At 37.8% G+C, this 21,515-nt stretch overlaps 1 protein-coding gene across 1 annotated transcript in view; it reads left to right on the top strand.

Moving 5' to 3' along the window:
- The window catches only part of ENTREP2 (endosomal transmembrane epsin interactor 2), a gene marked incomplete at its 3' end in the record, with an annotated part of 59,068 nt that overhangs the window by 23,890 nt on the left and 13,663 nt on the right, over positions 1-21,515 (top strand). Inside the window, exons 3-6 of the mRNA XM_082322699.1 lie at positions 7,212-7,319; positions 14,266-14,283; positions 16,924-17,084; positions 17,701-17,836. Coding sequence (XP_082178825.1) covers positions 7,212-7,319; positions 14,266-14,283; positions 16,924-17,084; positions 17,701-17,836 — 423 coding nt within the window. The remainder of the gene's footprint in view (positions 1-7,211; positions 7,320-14,265; positions 14,284-16,923; positions 17,085-17,700; positions 17,837-21,515) is intronic.

The following is a 21,515-nucleotide window of genomic DNA, read 5'->3' as shown; positions in this document are numbered from 1 at the left end:
ATGTGATTTTTAGCTCACGCCTTGAAGGCGTCAGTGTGAAAATAGGCTGTTCCTTTCTCCTCCAGCAGTGAATGTAAAACATCATGGCGCATCTATCGGACTGAGGTAACAGAAAACTCACCTGCTCTCTAGATGCTAAGTGAAACACGGAAGACTTTGACACAAGATGTCACTAAATGATGTTTATTTTGAATGTCAGTGCCTATGCAGCTTTGTCCTAGTCTCTAACTTTCATTTTCAGACCTGGACAAAAGGAATTCTGCAGCCTTTTGGGGGAATATGCTGGGTGCCTGTTTTGGGTGTCTGACAGCTCATTAACTCTCTTTTCAAGAGATATGAGCAAATTTACTAGAGATTAGTATGTAGGGCATAAAAGAAAAAGTGTGTTTTAAAGTTGACTTCTGGTGTATTTTCTGTAAACTTAGTTTATTGAAGGTTTGCAAGATAGCAATGTTGTTATTTTCTCCATTACTTGGTAGAGAAATGTAGTCAGCAAAGTAGTCTGTAAATGACACTTAGTTGCAAAGATTACAGCTTAGACAGCTTACATTCATCAGCTGAAGTCTAAAAGCAATTCCATTAAAGAGAAGTAAATATGTTTTGAATGCTCAAACAGCATGTAGGATATTCAAAAAAGGCATTGGGGATCCCTTTACAGGGCCATGATTAAGGATTTTAAAAGAATGGCACTGCAAAATATTAAGCTGTCATTTTGCTGGAGAGAGACTGTTACTGCATGATTGGATTTGGCTAACTGTTGTCAGTGCCTGATAGAACACAGCAATGCAGACCATGATGTTCAGGGCTTCCAGACAGAACTCCAGGATTATTAAATTGCAGTTTACACAACCTGTTCTCAGAGTCTTTTTACCTTTCTAAATAATAGCCTAATTTTAACGACAGTTACAGGTATCTCACCTGTGTGCCATCCACAAAAATCAATATTCAGAAAGAGCTGAGGCTGACTGCTCAGTGTGGGACTGTAGTACGCCAGGGACTCAGTGTGCCAGGTCATGTTTCCGTAATTCTGGAAACACGTAAAAAGCAAAAGGAACAGTTACAGCTTAGAATAATTCAGTTTTTCTATGAACTACTAACAACGCATCCCATAAGGCTGTCTTCCAGTCTAACAAGTAGACATAAACCCCAAGGGGAGGTGTTTCAGCTTAATTAGACTTAATGCATGTAAACAAGAGAGAGGAGACAAGGAATAGCTCTTCTGTTTCCGCCCCTGACATAAATAACTCTGTGATATACTGCTGCATATTAGATCTGACCGAGAGCTCCAACTTTATTTTTTTGCCAAAATTCAAAATGAAATTAAACATATGTGTAGTGTCAAAATGGCATTTTTTGCTGAAACATTTCTACTAGCTCTGTTACAGACCTTACTACTTTCAGACTGGGGAAATTTTCCATTTCATTTTGAGCTAAGGTTTGAAAGATTTGCTTCTTTTTGTTAAGTAAGATGAAACTAAAATGGTCTATTCTATACTTGCATTATGGTATTATTAGTTAATATTTGTTTTTCACCAGAGAGTTTTCAGCTATTATGCTGAAGAAAGCACAGCAAAGGAAGAGAGCGCACACGCATAAAACTAGCTTTCGAAAGCTTGTTGATAAATATTTCAAAGCATCTACCAGATTAGTGTGCAGCCCCTTAATAAGAGCTAAGTAAGTTCATTTAGCCCCCTTTTTAAGGTTATAAAGCTCATACAGTGGTTTTTGCCTCTGTTGATGGCCCAGAGTTCTATCACTAACATTTCATGGAATTCTGTAGTTAAACCATGTTTAATCTCAGAAACAGTACAAACAATTTCTGCCTTCTGTTTAAGATAGCACTTTGTGCTATTTTGTCCAAATTATTTGTCAATTGCTGTATTTCTTCTTTCGTTTATAACCTTCATTTCTCCAAGTATCTCAGCGACTCCTCCACAGTTAAAGGATCAGCCTATTCTCTTTTTTACAGCACGTTTCATAAGAATCCTACTAAGAGAAGACAAAAAGCCAGTCAACACACATGCCGTTTAACCTGGACAGCACACCTTTTCTTGGCAGTCCCTGCTTCTTAGTTTGTGGATTTATGTGAGAAGAGGGCTATACCTGACACCACTTACAGTTTGGGCTTGGCAGAATCGGTTTGATAAAAGTTGCTTTCTTGAATTTAGTAGCTACTCGAGTTTGCTGCCAGCATGCATTCTTGAGGCTCAATACTGAAATTGAAAACAATGTTGTTTATAATGCTGTCTCTCTGAGAAATGTTGACACGGGATGACTATTCCGCAAGGGGCTAAATCCCAATGTCCGCATCTGCTGTTCCACACACAGCCACATTTTCGTGCAATTCATCTAATGTATCTTTCAACATTTTGGTGGGTTGAGAGCCTGGTGCTCCAGACTCTTTGTATGGCTGAAGAATTACATTCCTTTTGATCTTATGCTCTGCTTCAATTCTGATGATCTCCAGCTGAAATGTTTTACAAGACCACAAATTTTGTGTGACAAGCATTGTTTCCTTCTGAGTCAGTTTTGAACTCTCAGGGATGTAAGAGTATGCTTCTTTCAAGAATTTACAGGCTCGTAAAAGGTGGCTGTGACTACCATGGAGGAGAAAGCATAGGAAGTATGGGAGGGTTTCTATGAGAAGGCAATCCCTATTGAAGATGGGATAAACTCTCAATAGATAGAAAGGAAAGGTTTAGTTTTAGTATACTTTCTCTTCTATGGTTGTTTATTTTGGAAAATGTGTGCTTTTAAAATTTTTACTGCAAAGTATTATTTTAATTGTGCCAATAAAGGCAGAACTTTGAGGTGCAGTAGCATAAAAACAGTATCAAAAGAGTAATACTGGAAACAGCTTAACTCAGAAAAGAATAAAAAAATCAGATGTTCTCTCCTTAAGTAAGACATATGGATGATAGTGTGAAGAAGATTTGAGAATGCACAGGTATCCTTTGTTGGACCACAGTATAAATGAAAGGTGTCTGTTATTAGGGAAGGAAAATGCGATAAACAGTTATGTAGGTAATGACACAATTATTTTGGTAATTATTAAGCTGTGATAAAAATGGAATGCTACAACCATGAAATCTTGCTTTTTTTCATAAATCAGTATTAAATTCAAATTCAGCTTTTGAGATTTAAGGAGGGACATACTTGGGAAAAACAACCGGCCACAGAGAAACAGCTCACAACGCCATCTGACTCCTGTGGGTATATATCTGAATTGATCTAGGCTCGCTTCCAGGCAAGTCTGACAGCTGCTTCCACTCTTAAAGGGATTTGTGTCCTCGGCGATTAGTGAGTTAAGGTGTGGCAAGAAGATTGTATACGTAACCTGCAGAAGAATAATTCTACGTAGTACTTTATACATATCAGAGCATTAATTATCATATAAACATGCTGAAGAATCAGATTTTTGTCTTAAAAAGATGAAAATACCTAGAAAAGTACCGTGGAAGAGAAAATTGGTTCAGCCATTTGTGAAGAGCAAAGCATCGTTATTTCACACCATTACAGATTCATGTGTTGTTTTTTCTGATTAGTGTAGTTCTTGCAGATATCAACCAAAAATCTGTCACTAAAGCTCCTTTCTTTTGTATTTAATACAGATTTCCTACTCTTTTAGACCCCTATAAATGTAGCTGTCTGTGGCCAGGTGCTGCGGAGAGTTAAGATTGTCCCTGTTGTGGTTACCGCTTTTTCACAGACATTTCCTAAAGGACATCTTAATTGTCATTGTGTTCCAGCTGGAATCTGCATAAGCACCTACACGGTCTTTCTGGTAGCATGTTTGGCCATGGAGGGTTTCAGATCTTGAAAGCCTGTTCCGGCTCACTTGCTATGTATAGTTGAATAAATGAGTGTCCTGTGAATTACCCAATTACTTGTTCTGCAGGGCACAGGGAGGAAATCCCCTGAAAATGGTAAATTGTCTGAGGCAGATTAATGTTTGTTTGGGGGTGGAGAGGAAGAGGAGAAGAGTTGGTTGTTGGTTTGTGGGTTGATTCCTGTTTGAGTTGAAACAGACTTTAGGGAAGAAAAAAAAAAAGTAGTAGTCTTGCTTTAAGGAATACCTGGTGATGGTGAGGATACCACAATCATTGCTCAGTTATTACCTTCACTGTTAAAAATTTAAACTTAACATCTTTTCCAAATTTGTTTAGCTTTGCTGTCTTGTTATGTTTTTGGCTGATAGATGGCTGCTCTTTATTGATCTTTATGAAATACATAAAAATTCTGCATCACTGCATTTGAAACATTCCAGTTGTATCTTCACCTTCAAAAAGATTGCTGTGGGAACAATGCTCTGCCTGTTGTATGCTCAGCCTGGAAAAGGAGTCTGTGGAAAGTGGGCTGTTGTTACTGTGGACACTAATCCCTGCCCTACATAACAAATGTAATGCTGAATAGCAAACCGAGTTCAGCTACCCATGCGTGGCAAGGGAAACATCTCAAACCACAACAAAGAAGTGGTCATCGTTGTGAGTGTCCAGTCCGGGACACTACTGCAGCTCATGGTTTTTGCACAGTCAACTTACTTTGTCTGTTGTTTCACAATAGTTAGCAATGAATAAAAATTAAAGCAATTGATTTGACACTGTCTGGAGAGGTTTTCTGGAATTACTGGTAGGGAACAAAAAAATAACTAAAAATGAAAAGCATTACTTGGTTTTACTTTGTGCTTTAGAGTGTGGGAGGAGGGAAATGGGGGGAAAAAAATTTTAATCCTTTTTCTCTATCCATGTAGTATGAAGTGGGTTTGGTTTATTCCTTATTTTTTATAAATGTGAGATAAGTGTAATTGAGAATGAGGTTTATTTTTTGGCTTTTCTCCAATAAAAATAGTTTTGTCTTTATGATGTTGCTTCTGTCCTTACCTAGTAGCAGGATGAAGAGGGTAGTAGATCTGCAGGAAAGGATCTGGGGTTATGTTGGACAAAAGACAAATCGATGATGTACTGTTGCAAAAAACCTCAGTCATGACTGCAGGATGTGCAAGGATGACTATAGCTTGTAAGCACAAGAAATAATCCTTATGCTATAGTCAGCATTCGTAAGGCCTCGGTCGTGCCCGGTTTAGGATTCTGCATTTGAGGAAAAATGTGGACCAGCTTGAGGTGAACCAAATGAAATTAATGAAAATGATCAGAGGCCTAGGAAATTGTCTGAGTCGAGGAGTGGAGGAAATGGGGTTAATGTCATGCAGTAAGGGAGGAAATGACTTAAAGCGTAATAATAGAGCTTAAAGGTGTAGAAGTCTGGTGTGTAATAGCCTGTTCTCAAAAGCTATGGAAGAAAAAGAGCAATGGTTTTCAACTGTGGGATGGACAAAAGGAGGACACTGATGGTAAAGGTAAACATTGGAATAGTGGGATGGAGCTGTGGGATCTTTAGGAACAGGTCAAAGAAACATCTGTCACGAGTGACAGAGGCACAGTGGAGCCTATCCTGAGGCACGTAAGTTGTATGAGGGTCTTAAAGACACTTTGGATCCTAATTTACAACTTTGATGTAGATTGTATTTTTTAGCATAAATGGTATAAAGTTATACATTCAGATTAGCTAAATCTTTTTGTTCTAAATGGCTGTAGTAAGCAATGAATGAAGTTTCTTACTGCTAGGAAATAGTCCTATTTCTGCCCTAGATCTTGTGTCTGCCTTGGTGTTCTTTACCTACGTTTACCTATGGAAAGCAGAACATGCAGGATCTCAATCTCTTTTTGTGCTACTAATTGCATCACTAGGAATTTACTTGCCTGTTTACCTCTGTTTGAACTGTGTCTGTATGACTTTGTATTTGAATGAGTCCTCTGTATCACCTTCTGTATGTGAGTTAGAGATTGGCCCTTCCAGTATTTTGCTGTTGATGCTATTGATTCGTTATTCCCCTGGCTGAGGGGCTGGCCAAGACGACAGAAAACTACTGCCCAGATCAGCAAGAGCAAACCTGGCTCAGTGTAAGCTATTAAATGACTGGAACTTGTTGACCCATTTAACGTCTGCCTGGTTCCCATGGCTGGCATTTCCATCTTCAAATGAAGGTCACTTGCGGAGCGTGCAATTACAGTGGGAGGAGTAAGTCTGCACCTTCCTATCATTTTTTCAGTCCTGTTGGAAAAAGCAAAGCAAGCAGCACATTGATTTTATAACATGGAAGTTACTTTATGCACTGGCAGTGACTGAAATATTCTGTTAAACTTAGATCCTACAGAATGTTCTTTACACAGTGAGTGTTTTTACTCATGGTATATTAACAATTTTGATTTTGTTTTTCATCTGTTCTCTGTGATGCTTTTTCTCAAATACTTTTACTGGCTGTTCAGAATACTAACTGAGCCACGTAATTGTCACAAGTACAACAGCTAAGCAATTGCTGTGGAAGGATTGTAGTAGGTTTGAAGTGTCGCCAGCATGCTCAATCAGTGTTCCTTTTTGCTGGCTGTTGGGAAAGTAAAAACAAACCCAGTGACTGGAAGAGATGGATGCTTTTTTTTTTAATTATACCTTTGCTATAAAAATGTTTCAGTTTTAATTCAAATATTTCTTTTATTTTATTCCGCTTAGTAAACAGAAATGCTTTATGTTCTATTTTAAATGTTTGGGGTTTTTTCAAAGGACAACATGGCCATATGTACTTATCTCATCAGCACAAGGTGAAATGCCCGGATGTAGTCACTGTTTTTCTCTCCTATCTAAAAATGTTGCAGATGCATAGAGTATCTGATACAGGATAAAATTCTCTATTTCATACTAGAGTTTCCATGGGATTTTTTTAACACACAACCCTAAGTTGTAGATTTCAGCTCCTGCAAGCAATGAAATTTCTTGTATGTATTTTTTTTTTAATCAGAAGTCTGTTTCATAGTATCTTCCTCATGATAGCTGTAGCTTGGAGTCCACTGTGAAAGCAGTAATTTGTCTTTTCTTTCAGGGAACTGGAAAACTTGAAATACCAATATTTCTGAGGAAATCTCTAATACCAAATGTATTGTGAGAAGTGGGGAAGGGAAAAACGTTTGTTTCTGTAATTGTTCCTTTTGCAGACTGGTTTGAAAAATTACTACGAGCTGAATGAGTTCTACACAGTTAATTGAGGCCATATCAATTGATAGCAGTTGCCAGTGTTTATTATCAAATTGCTAAAAATATTTCCTGTCCTCTGTGTCCCTGAGATAAGAGATGATATTCCGATGCATGTCTTTTCACAGGACCTGTTGTTCAGTGTGTGCGCTCTCAATATCATCTCCACCATTGTCTGTGCTTTGGCAACAGCAATGTGTTGCATGCAGATGGTTTCTTCTGATCTTCTGCAAATGGTGAGTACGTTTCAGTGACAACACAGGGTGTTGTCCAACGTAACATATTGTCCCTACCTGTGTGTTCTCATTTGTACCTACTCTTTGCTTATAAACTTAAGCCTGTTTGTGTGTCTTTGTGTGCTACTAGAATGTGTGTGTACACGGGTGTATTTTTTTTATCTGCATGCATCTATATAAGTATAGCACATAGATGTATGCAGTATGAATAGCTGCTGTGTTTAAAATGTTTACGTATTAGAGAGTTACAATGAGGATTTTGCAACTGGGAGTATGTTATTTTTGTTAACGAGGTTATTAATGAGATTCAGGTATATATGCACGTTAAATTTTCTGTCATTACATGTTTATTATCTTCAGTTTCTACACTCTCCAGAGCAATTACTTAGCTTTGAGATACTATTTTTCACTGCTTTTCTGGTACGAGAACTAGGAGTTCAAAACTGGAACTTTTCACAGCCCTGTGCCAATAATTGTGTTTTCATTAGGAAAACACATTCAGCCTCTGAGTAGCACCTGTGTTTAAAACAAGAGGGAAAAGGATCATTAGTCTGCGGCATAGCCAGCTGCATTACAGGATACTGTCTTGTTTTGGTTGGACAAAGACAGCTTTCCTATCCCAAATGAGCGCTGTGGTTCTCAAGGTTTCAATGCAATATTGAAAGAAAAAAAGAAAAATTTAAAATCCTTTGTATTTTGCAGGCCAGGTATACTGTTTCTAGCCCAGCTTTATTACTGGCTAGTCTAGGAAATCATCCTCTGTTTAATAAGAGTGCGCAAGTGCACAAGCCTAATACCAGTTATTTGTAAATCTCTCGTCTAAAAGTTTGCATAGATAGAATACTGGCCCAGCAAGTTAGCTGCAAACCATTTACACAACAGGGAAATGTTGTATAACCTACCATGCAGGCACGTGGTTGATTTAAAAATAAATAAATAAATAAATAAATAAAAAAAAATGCGCTAGCTGCCATGGCTATTGATTTGAGTTTAAGTGCATGAGTTACAGAGATAAAGCTGTCCTTTCTATACAAGTGTTCCAGTCACTGGGTTACAAGCTTAGTTAAGAATATCTTCAACCTGTGATGTGGTGTTTACTTCACGTAGTAGCAGATACAATACATTAGGCACATTACGTCTACATAATGCCTACAAATGGTACATAAATGCATTTTTTCATATAGCGCTCTGTGTATTCATACTGTGCATGCTTGTAGAGGCTTGTAAACAGTGTTTTTTTTAATAACTTTTTTGGGGATGTCAAACAGAATTGACAAAAATAATCATTTCAGCTGATGACACGTTGTATTTTAAACATTAAAGGATTTTTATCATATTGTAGGTGTTCTTTCTTTTCATGCACTCCCCCCCCATGACATGTGCTGCAAGAATGCCCATTGACTAAAGATCTTTTTTACCTCACAGTGATGACAGGGAGATGAAGTGATCATCACACCTGGAAAGGTCTGTCTGTCTAGTGTAACAACGGTAGCAGTGATCCAGAAGTGTAACCGTATATATTCCAGGAATCTTAACCTACACTTAATTTTATGGTATTTAGCAGTGTAAGAGGAATAAAAATGTATAGATGATAATAAACCAAGAACAATATTAAAGTGCTTCTGATGGGCGCATGCAAGAAGCGGTAATGTCACTAGGAAGTCAGATACCTTAAAAGCACATTATTCTTCTCTCTGCCACTTCATTCTCTGCTTCCTCCCTGAAATTCTTTCTTTCCCGCCTGGTGACGGGGCCACTATGTCACCTTCTTTTTGCCTCTGATGCTTTGTGCTTCCAGCTTTCTCTCTTCCTGCTTAGTTTTCTATTCTCCCACCCTTTTGGCTCTATTGACAAGAATTTTCTTCTCTCTACACCGAAGAAAGGAATTATATCTTTCTTTCTACTCGACCCCAGTCTTTTCTTGTTTATCCTTAAGTTTTTCCTTTTTTTTTTTTTTCAGGTTGCTGAGCCAGATTACTACCAGGCCTAAGTGAGCGTAACTTCCCCTGGGGCTACGCTGACTTAGACCAGCTGAACTCTGACCTGAGGATTTCTTTTTCTTCCACTGTTTTCAGTCTATTGTCCCATGGTCTGCAGTTCCTTTTCGCTCTCCTGCACCCAGAAATCGGATTTGCTTCCTTTTTTCTTGCTTTTTAATGCTTGATTTGTGCTTTTTCCCTTTGCTTTTCACTGAGGTATGCATCTTCTCTTAGCAGGGTTGCACCATGCTGGAAGTTTAAGATAGCAGCAGCACGAGATACCACCCCTTTTAGATGAAAAGGTTTTAATTGTTGTGCTGATTCTTTTACTCTGCTCTTACAGTATTCAAGAGCTACGTAGGCTTTCCTGTAGGAAGAGGAGGCATAAAAATATAATTCCTAGCCAGCAAAAGCATTATGCAATAGGGAACATCCTCCTCAGACGTCGTTAGGTTATCCTTAGGTCATCAGTTTTGTGATTTGTGTGCTGTGTTAGTGTTCTTGTCTCAGAAATTAATCCGTTAGAATGGTGAATTTTTGCAAATTTCAAATAATTTCAAGTTTTCTTCTGGCATGAAGCTGTTCTGTGTGCTTCAGGTATTTATTGCCTAGCAACGTAAAACTGGTAGATAATAGGGTCTCAAGAAAATCTGCAACAATGTTTCATGGGATCTGCTTTCTTGCTAACTTTTGCATATGTGAGTATCTGATCCCTACAAGCAAACTGACAGTATTTTATTGGAAACTGCCACCTTCTGATGTACCAATCTTTTAGTAAAAATGCCCTGAAAAATATAAACACAAGCTGTCCGGTAGTAAGATTAATTTTTCTAATGAATTTGAAACGGGGTTTTTTGGTTAAAAATAATCCCACCAAACAAACATTTGGTTTCAAGCGTTAATGAAAAAAATACTGCAAAACATTGCAAACGATTTTTATTGTTATACTTTAGTTTCCTTTTTTTAACCTTTTTTTACTTTTGTTTTTACTTTTATAGTGTCATATGGGGCACAAAAACATATTTTCCTAGGTTGTTCTTTCTTTGAGTTGACCGTTTCAGAATGTACCCCAATTTTTTCACTTCACTTTAACCTTCCTCACCCTGTTAAGTATACATAATTGCTCAGGAAAGAAACATTATCAATTGTACTAAAGCTGCAAGAGTAAGTGATACCATCATTAAAGATTGAAATAGCATTTGTTATGTGTTTCACTACTTCAGTAGTTTAGTTTCAGGCTGCGCTCCGTTACAGGGCTTCCCGGAATGGTCCTTTCTGTGTACACACCCCTCCAGCAGACAAATGTGAATCAGATCAGATTATATCAAGGTTCTGTAATGTGAAGAAATATTTCTTAATAACCAAGCCGTCACTTCCGTGATATTTCATTTGTTGCCTAAGGCAATTTCAGTTTGCATCTTGTCTGATGAATGGCTGCTGCAAAAATTCACTGTTTTCTTCAAAAGGTAGCTGCCCAACTTAAACACAAGAAATTAGGCCCACTGTGGCCAAGCTAAAGCGTGAAGGACACCTATTCCAGTCCTTCTTCCGCTCCAAAGATGTTTATATAGTACTTACCCTAGAAGTACTGGCACTGATACCATTCAGCATGTTCTGATTTTATCACCATCACTGTTAGTAACTGTTCTTCATGTTACGTGATATCCAAAACAATCTGTTGTTTTGTAAAGGAAATAAGGTAATGATGACACATGCAAGCTGTAACATTTAATTACTGTTTTCATCAGCCGTAATGATAATTCGGCATGTCATTAACTTAATAGGCTGTAGTTAATATTTCCACTCAAACACCTCAAATAAAGCACCTCTGTATGAGGATAATATCTTCCTGGCATTGTTTAACCCCTTATCCTGATGAAATAGTAATAAAAAAAACCCTTCAGGATGAAGCTTCAAATTAACTGAGAATTGATCTTAAGTTATTACCTAATATTTACTATTTAACCTAATCATGTCAAAACCTAAATATTACATTTTTTGGCACAAAGCTCACTTAAAGGTACTGCAAAGCCCAGGTGACAGACCTTTTAGAAACATCCATTGCAAATGACATGCATCCATGGAACCATCTTAAATGTAAAGATGGTTGGATAAATATTCCCCTCACCCCCACCACAAATAAAAAGGTAAAATAGAAACCTTTGGTGTAGGAAAGCTTGTGACATTTTAGAAAGTGTACCATGTTCCATTTCACATTTTATTGGTAGAATAAGAATATTTAATATTTAAGACTATTTAAAATACAGTCAGTACTTCAGGAAAGATGTAGTGTCACAGACCAGTCCCCCTGAGACTGCAGAGCTAATGGCTTGTGATGGTTATAGGAACAGCAACTGGAAACGACGCAGCAGAAAAATTTGAATCTATGTTTTCCTTATCATAATATCTTCTGTGTTGCAATTTCCCTTTAAGATCAGGGACAAATTAGAAGAGTCAGCCGTGATCCTTCTGTTCTTGCAGACAATTAGTATCTACATTTCCCTCCAGGAGATATTGATTCCAGTGGTTCAGAAAAGGAAAAGAGCAACCTGTCCAGGAGGAGGACAGTTAATTGAAGACAGAATTACAGACCCAAGTATATTGTAAAGAGCTTTTCCTATAGATAACATGCCGATATTTAATTATGTGCAATTAGAAGTTTTTATTTCCCATTCCCAAGAATTAGCAGGTTTTAATAAATTACATATAGAGACTTAAATGAGGATAACGAACCCTCCAAAGGACTCACTTCAAAGTTACAGAGTAAATTTATTAAATGCGATATGGAAGGCAGAGGTAATTACATGCAGATATGGGAAATAGTCTAGATGAGAAGATTCCCTTAGAGCACACGTCACATACTGATGTATGGCAATTACTGGTTTAGATATGTCATAGCTGCTAAGCAGTGAATCCCAGCACTGTCGTTTACATGGAGTCAAGAGTGCTGAGCAGCTGCAGAACATGTAGAGTAGAGGATGTCTTTGTTGACGTTTAGTAGGGGTGTCCCATACCTGGAAATACTGATGAAGAGTTCTTAGTCTCGCAGATCTCAGGTAGAAGGACTTACCACATTGTATCCTAGTGGGTAACTGTTTCATTAGAGAATAATATTTACAGTCATTATCTGCTGTCTCTTCAGTTCCTTAATTGAGACTCCTCCATCAGCTTTTACTTCAATATACTCAAAATATTCAGAACATAAATAATAAACTCTAATCATTCCAGTCACTTCAGTGAGCAACTTCTAGACAGCCTCTCAGTGAAGAGCTGGAAATTTGGTCTGACAATAAAAAAGAGTTTTACAATCTTATTCATATGTATCTAATGGTGTTTATTTCCCCTTGAAGAGCTACAAACTGAGAGAATTCTGTTATTCTACAAAGCACTGCCTTCTTCACTGGGAAGTGACAGCATATGTGTCCTGCTACAGGTTCTAAGCCTGCTGAGAAGGTCACTGGCACCCAGCCCTAGATCACTGGCTGTGTGCAGTTCTCAGTACGATGGCACGCGGACCCTTGAGCATAACTGCATTTTCAGAAAGCGTTTACCTCTTCTACTCCCACTGGAAGCGGTGTGCTTCTAACGTTTGTGTTTCTGATTCTCTGCTTGTGAACAATTTGCTGCTGATGCCATGGCTAACTTCTGTATTGAATTCAGGTCCAAGAAAGAAGGGGGTGCAAAACTGCAGCGTTGTACAGCTTCCTCGTTTACCCTGCTGCAAGCGGATAGCATATTTTATTCCCTCATAACTGCAAACCAAATAACAAAATAAGTAGTTCTCAGTATGAAATAAAGATGAGGACTGTTTAAATCAATCAGGCTGTTTAACTCTGTCAAAGTTAGGCATGCCCAATTAAAGCACATAAAATTCTGTGTGCAATGTGTGCACTATGTTACACATCCATTTAGCACATGCACCAATCTATGTATAATGCCTCTTTGGTGTCAGACACATTCCATAGACTAAAGTAAGGCCATCTTTAGTCCAAGGACGAAAAAAAACCCCTGCATGTATATAGTAGTTTGAATGCTAGCCCGTAAGGTGGGCTATTTCCTAGAAGAGGAGCGCAAATTCTAGCTCTGTATTTCATTGCCTGTCGGATTTCTGAAAGCTCCCAGCATCCAACAACTCCAGGTGGTCAACAGAAATGGTTGAATATTTGGGATTTCCAGAGCCAGGGGATATCTATTTATGCCTAGTAAATATATTCAAAATACCTATTGATAGCTGTAAATTATGCAAAGCTTTTAACAGTGTTGGCTATTTACAGTGTTTACTGGTGGTGCTATTTGCTGTTTATCCTTGTCTGCAACCATTTTCTATCCATTGCTTCTGCAGTGGCCCTTGGTTTAATCCCAAAAGCCTGGCTAGGAGACCTGCTTTGTGAGTTGTTCCATAGTGTGAGCTACGGTTTTTGAAATGACATTGAATGCAACTTGATCTTGTTTATACTTGTGACCAAACAGGCCCCCCCCGTTTTTGATGTGGCAGTTCTTGCTGTTGCCTGTCCTACTTGCCATCAACATTTTGAGACTGATTATCTAGTAACAACTGTCTTCTCATACCAAAAATGCGTGTTTCCTTGTGAAAGCATTTGTCAGTGTTCCTCCAACTAGTCCAGCTTTGTCAGCTGTTTGCATTTTCTTACCGTGTCTTTTTCTTACCTATGGACTGTGTATTAAGTCTTTGCTGAGCCCCTGCCAGCCTTCACCATTTGAGACTAACCCTTAAAGATTTAAAAAATACATTTTACTGTAGGAAGAATAAACTTTTGCAGGCTAGCAGAGATTAGTAGATAGGGTAGTATGGAATAAGATATGATTTATTTCCCGCATAATAGCTTTCCGATTGTTTTCTCAAGGATGTCTGTTCTTTGTGATAATCCCTTATATTTGCTACTGTTTCATTTCCTGCTAGTCTCCCTCTTACAGCCTTTTTCACTTTTAATTTCTGTGCCTTCCAGCAGGATGATATCACACAGGTAAACTGTTGTTTATAAACACCCCCTCCCCCAAGTACGTGCATCGTTCATGTCCGTTTTGCCACTCATTTTCAGCGTTGGTCACACAGAGTTCATTGCCATGATTTGTATTCCCAGTAACGGTTCTTGAAAGGGATGCAAATGATTCTACTGTTAAACTGAATTGCATCTAAACATTAGGTCTTTTCCTTCTTGAACCACAGCCTCTTCTGCCCTGTGTAAAACCTTTCACTTCTGTCACATCCCACAAAATGTACGCTGATAGTTTACTCGCTGCAAAAGTGCTATGTGTTCAGTTGCCTCGTTCTGAGGGGCGTGAAGTGTATCGCTCCCTGTGTGTCGCTGGATGAAACAAGCTCCAGGGAACTCGAGAACTGAGGGGATGGAGCCACATGTTCTCTGGTGCGACCCAAAGCTTGGGTCCCATGGCAGTATGTGGAAATAGTCTGGGAGAAGGTACAGAAGGTTGTAAAAGAAAATTGGTTAGTTTCCAGACTGTAAAAATGACCCAAATTATTAACTCTCCTAGGAAAATTGAGTGTAGTCCTGAGTTTGGTGGGATCAAGTAGGGTACAAAGTGTGAGCCAGAGTATATAGATATTTGTCTTCATTATGATAAATTTTTATACAGCTTCTAGGTCACTAAGTTGAAGTTTGTTTTGCTTACCATTTTCCTGTAAGATTCTTCAGTGTATTTGGGATGGTAGCAGACTGATGAGCACTGGTAATTATATCACTTAGGGCAGAAGTTTCGTGTTTAACAGTTAATATTAATGTAATGTTACAGTTTGGGAAACGGCTGTTGAAAGACCAGGTGAATTTAGACCGAATGACCGCGAAAATGTAGTTTTATTCTGTAACACAAACCTGTAGAAATGTCTGACAGTACTCAGGATAACAGCATCACATCTTACATGAAAGAGTGCTTAACAGCATCAGACATTTCATGTAACGAAGTGTAAATCAAGTAGATGACATGTACTATCTGTAGACTTCAGTGGCTGAAAGTCATTGAATTGGGTGTAAGATGTAATGATCTAACATAGTCTGCAGAGGAGGTTATTTAATAGCTGCTTGCGAAAATATCTCTAGAGAGCCGATTCGTAAGCAACTAAGTTCATTTTCACAAACAATTGAAATTGGTCCTCCTGACCCTCTGTTGTGTTGCGTTATTACAGCTTTGACCTTTGAAACAACATACATAGAGTGTGTTTAGTAGAATTAAGATGTAACTCAACCTTTTAAATACCGAAGACTAATATAATTTCTGTGGTAATGTAAATTCAGCATAGCTGCTGCACCAAATTAAATTTGAAAAAGTGAAAAATATAGAACTGTGACATTAAAAATTAAGGTAATTTACTTTTTGTTTGCTGGATCTCCTAAGCATAAGCATTTTCCCTTTTTATTTCACTGCTTCTTAAGTCTTTATCATGGATTTAAACAAATCATAATGTAATGAGACAACAGTACAAAGACATATATTCTCTTGTTCCAGTATAAAAAAGAAACGTGCCTTCAGCAAATTTTCTTAGCTCACTTGTTTCAAAAGGCAAGAGCTAAAGACCAAGTCATCTGCTGATCCAAGAAAAGTGATATGACAGCAGAAGGTTGCCTGGAGAAGCAGGAATTCTTCTGTGGTTTTGGATTGTCTTTTGATCCCTGGTTAGCCATGGGGACCCTATAAAGCCAGGTCAAGGTGGCTGGGTTCCATGTGATCTGCAGAATGGGCTATAGTTGATACCGAAGTAGTTTAAGCCTCTGCTAGAAGGCTTGTTAAGTTACGGTGCTTCTGATATCGAAGGTATCAGAATGGCTTCTTGATATCACTGCTATGCTAGAAGTTGATTAGGTTCCTGTCACAAATGTTGACAGTAATTCTCAGTATTATTACTTTTTATTATTCAGTGTGGTTATTTTCTTTTTGGTTTTGAGATGTTTATATAGAATAAATGTTTTTCTCACTTTCATGCCAGTATTTAAAACCTTTATACCACATTTAAGTGTGCAGTGTCTGTATCACCAAACCATAAATGGCTATTAAGAATATTTTGTTTTACAAGAATAATAAAGAATTGTTATAAATGGCCCTTTTTTTGGAAGGGAAAAATAGGTGGGATATTTGTAGTTGTCTTATTCAAAATGCAATGAATACGTGGTAGCTTGTGTCTAGTTTGGTTTATTTGGGTTTTTTTGAGGGGGTGGGGTTGGCTTTTTTCTCTATAAGCACAAGGCATTTCAGGTTGGAAAAAAAACATGCAAATAGTTATTTTAGTAGCTGTATCTACTGTTCATCAATTATTAAAATACAGCTGATTATGTACTGCTATAACAAAATTGTATTACAAGGTAGAAGTATTCCTTGAAAAGTTATTTCATTTTAAATGTCTATGTTCTGCATCCTGTAAGAGTGACCGAGGCACAGGCCTCTCTGTCTTTAGTAAAACCTTGTGTTATATTTTGGCAGTTTGACTCACACTCCTCACTGATCTGCTTCTAGAAGTGTCTCCTTCATTTCAGTATGAGTATTAACAAAATTGAGTATTGGTCAGGGTTGCCAATACTGACCTTTTATTAAAATTTTTGTTATTGGTGATGACGTTTCTACCATCTGAAGGAACTTGACCTGTTCATTTTCAGTTTCTGCCGCAGAGGCCACATTCTACCAATCCTGACTGCATGACTCCACATGGAACTATCCTGCATCAAACCTTGGATTTTGATGAGTTCATACCACCAATACCGCCTCCACCTTACTACCCACCAGAATATACCTGCACACCAGTGATAGAGGCACAGAGGTGATTCTTCTTCCCTGTAGTTACAGTCACTGCATAGTTCTGAGCTACAGACTATGAAGCTTTTTCAAGGAATAGGAAGCCAAGTAATGGCCTTCACTTACATTAGGTGCTTCTTTTCCAGAGAGATGACATACATTTTTTGCAAACTTGTTAGGATGCGCCTGGAATATTTGTGTTAAAGCACTGCCTTAATAGGGAAGTGACTGAACTTAGCTAAGACAAGGATAACAATATCTAAACTTAAAGCAGAGATCAGCTTGTGGGTAATCCTTTCACAGTTGTTAACATTATATACTTGAATTTGAATATGAGATCTAATTTTCTAAGGAAATCATTGCAGTTAATGTGTATTACTGTGGAGTAGTGAAGGACATTAATGACTGCAAAACGAGCTGGTAGAGATGGCTGGCATCCAAAATGAAATACAATTTTTAAAGCTGCCTTGTGAATCCGGGCTTCCTTTTGGTTGTCTAGTAAACTTCTTCAATATAATTCTTTGTAGTATATGGGCTTTGAATTCAGAGAAGACTCTACATCACTGTGGTGTAGGTAATAGCTTACCAAATAAATCTAATGCAATTCCTTAATAATTAAGTTTCATTGTATTTTTAAACAGAGCTCTCCATTTGGATTTTCCTCATTCCCCATTCAGTGCTTTATATGAAGTAACCATTAACAGCCCGGCAATGCTGTATCCAGCTGAGCTGCCCCCTCCTTATGAGGCAGTGATTGGAGAGACGCCTGCCAGTCAGGTAAGGAAAGCCACAGGAAATTCTTTACATAGTCTTCCAATTTTCATGATGCGAAACAATTTTAGATAAATTTAGTGACCTAAAATAATTTAGGAGTTAATTGTACTTTGGGGGAGCAACCATTAGAAAATATTTATATTCTTTAAACACATTTTTCAGACCATTCTCTTTAAAAGGGTTTAACTTACAAATTTTACTTAATGTGTATTCTCCTTATGTTCTTGTGCATGGTTGGGCAAATGCTTATGCGAGTAGTAATATTCCAGCTGTTATTATCTGTTAAAAAAGTAGTATGATACTGGATTGTCAGTAACAAAAACCTAGAAGAATGGATTGGAATCACCGAAGCACAGTGTTTTTCCTTATTTGAAAAGGATAATGATGTTTTAAAAAGAAATTACATTTCTTAATTTCTGTAGGTAATAAGGAATTAGGAAGCAGGTTTGGTATTGGTTCTTACGATGGTATGCTCTGCTCTTGACAGGATGCCTGGAACTCAGTGCCAAATTGATGCTGTAGTCGTTGTAAGATACGGCCTCCATAAGGAGGCTCCTGTCGGGCACCGAAGTGCTAGAAACTGATTCCTGCCTCGGTGTTACGCTAGCTGATAAGAAACCATACAAGGCAAAGATTTGAATGATAAAAGGATAGGGACGTGTTCTTCCTATGAAGTCGCAATGAGTAGTTCTCTATCTATTGCTTATGCTTTTGGCTGTTACTGCTTTTGATAGCTTCTGCTGTTATATGGCAGAAACAGTTACTCCTGAGAGTGCATGACACCTTTATTCTGAGCTTTGAAAAAGGATCCATTATGCTTCAGACAAAAATTTGCATTACACTTTTTCCCTTATTTTTTACTATACAGTGTCAACTCAACTGAAGCTAGAATTATAATGTATCTGCATGTACAGCCAAAGCTAATTTGAGCAAAGTTTTGCTTGAAGTGATTTGTGATAATTGAATCAGCTGTCACAAATGGGAAAATACTTAAAATTGCTTTTAGAAACTGTGATTTCTTGCAGGCTGCAGTAAAAACTCAAGGACTCAAACCTTCTAGGTATGGCTTCTCAGTTGTTAATAGCACACTGTGGAAACGTGTGTGTTCAGGTTGGCAAATTGCACCCATGTTACAGAGGGGAGTACTTTGCATTTCCCCAAAACAAAACATTGAAAAGTTTGCGAGTGATTTTTTTTCACACTGGGGGAAACCACAACTGGAACCACAAAACTAAATCACACACAAGACGACTATTAAGACAATTAATAAGACAAGTGTCTGAGAAAAAAAGAACATTGAGATGCACAGGCCCTGACAAAAATGCAATTAAAAAACTCCAAGATATGCCGAACTTTGCAGCTTCTATGACTGGCAAAGCAGCTTCTGACAACGCTTCTAATCCTTACCTTGTATCGTACCCTCCACCACCTGCCACAATAAACAGGCCAAACATTGCGCTACCTTTGATTTATTTGGCTCTTATATAATAAAATGAATCGGTATAAACTGCTTGTGAGGGAAGTTCTTTTCTGAACAACAAAATTGGAGTTTCTAAGGCCATCTCCCTTCTAAAATATTTTTATCCAAGTTCCATCCTTTTCCCTTTACAGTAACTCAGAGGAACCTGCACGCCCTGGAGGAGTTGATATTTTTCTGTGATTAAAAAAAAAAAATTGGCAAAAGTGATATGATTTGGGGGGAAAGAAAAGGACCATATCTGTGATAAGAATTTTTATGTAGTACTAAGTAAGGTTTAGAAAAGTGTCTATTTATACTTAAGCACGAAATCACTTTGAGCGCTCTTATAACTGGGATTACACTTTGCATGAGCATCGACATTCAGCAGCACAATAGCACCAGCATATAACAAAAGTATAATTTAACAAGACATAATTTAAAGCAGCAGAGTCATGCTCTTGCAAGAAGAGCCTGAGCTTTAATAAGCAGATGTATTGACTGTTATTTTTTGGCATCTGGGGTCAGTGTCAGTGTCTTGCCTATTCGTCTCTGGCCACCTGGTTTTCAGAAGTGTTTGTTCTAATCACAGGTGAAAACGAGTGGTGATTTTTAATTTCTAAATTATATTTTAATTATATAGTTTCTTCTAGGAGTGAGTTTATGTATGCCTGATAGTTGCTGGCTCAGAAAGCTTGTAGGAGCAAAATAACAACAGGTGCTGAGTATCAGAAGTGAAGTGCATTGGCAATGCTAACTAAAGCCTACACGGGGACTTTGCAGCCATATACTTTTCTTGACAACAAAAGCACTAATGTATCTTTTTGCAGTGAGTGTCCCAGTCGATCTGTAAATGGAGGAATGGAGCCAAAGTCTAAGACAGTTTTAGGTCTACAAGAGGAAAGAAATGGAGTCCTAAATTCTTACACGATGCAAATGCTCCCATATAATATGCACTAAGCTACAGTACAGTATGAACTGAAATAACTGGATTTATAAATCCCTCAAAGGCAGACTTTACAATGGAAATCACGGCAGAACTTTAGCTACAGAAGTGCTTCTGGAAACCATTATGTAATAACGTCATAATTGTAAAACCTCTTGCTGAGCATCAAGCGATAGGTTTTGTTTGTTTTTAAATGGATTGAGGTCCTTAGACTTTTATTAAATTGTATCAAATTAGACTCAATATTTCATGCATTTCACGTACAACAAATGTCAGTGCTAATTTAAGTGGTTGCATTTAAGTAAGAATCTGTACCGATTAGGAATTCCCATTTTATGACTATGAAAAAAATGTTTTTCACACTGTTTTCCATGCAAAGTACTGACTAGGATATAGAAAAGACAACAAATAGATCAGGGTTCTGGGCGAATTATACCAGTGACTGTTATATAAGGTTTACTAACCTGTAGGCTGTGCAGGCTTGTTAAAAGCATGGTTTTTCTTTCCTTTTCCTATTGATCGCTTAGTGACGGTCTTTACCAGCTTTATGTCTGAGGATGTGCAAGTCAATAAGGTTTTGTTACCCTAGGCTGTGCAGGAACCTGCCTGAAACCACGTGCCATCCCTATGTGAACCAAAACTCTGATCTGACTAAAAATTGTCAGTGTTATCTCCTACAATTAAAACCACGGTTCTCCTTCCCCCAAGCAAGAAGGTTAATCAATTCCAGAAGCATATAAAATACATTCAGCAATTATTCTTGTGAATGGAAAAAGAACAAGGGAAGGAAAAGGAAAAATTAACCCATTGATTGGATAAGTTTAAATGGCGTATGTTTTGCAAAATATGGCTAAATAGTAAAAAAAGTAGAAAAAGAAACCAAAATTCAAATTACATCCCTGATTTCTTCTGCATGCCTGAAATCTTGAAATTTCTTATTTTCCCACTATTAAGGATGCTAGTTATCAATGAGGCCCTTAAGAGAGAAGCATTAAAGATAACGAGTGCTTTTCTGTATGTGACAGATTTTATATAGAGCGGAATAATCACCATCTTCTGTTTGGTCTCAAGAAGCAATTTCTGTGTGTGTAAATTTGTCCCATCTATTTGTCATATTGTTGGGGTTTGGTTGTGTTCAGGTTGGGGTTTGTTGTTGGGGTTTTTTGTTTGGTTTTTTTTTGTTTGTTTGTTTTTTGGTTTGTTTGGTGGTGTGGTTTTGTGTGGTGGGGTTTTTTGGTTTTGTTTTTTGTTGTTGTTGTTGTTTTGTTTTTTATTTCCAG

Source organism: Platalea leucorodia (genome assembly GCF_965183815.1).
Source record: "Platalea leucorodia genome assembly, chromosome: 9".
NCBI lineage: Eukaryota > Metazoa > Chordata > Aves > Pelecaniformes > Threskiornithidae > Platalea > Platalea leucorodia.
The sequence above is the reverse complement of the archived record's forward strand: the minus strand, read 5'-3'. Positions and strand labels throughout refer to the sequence as shown.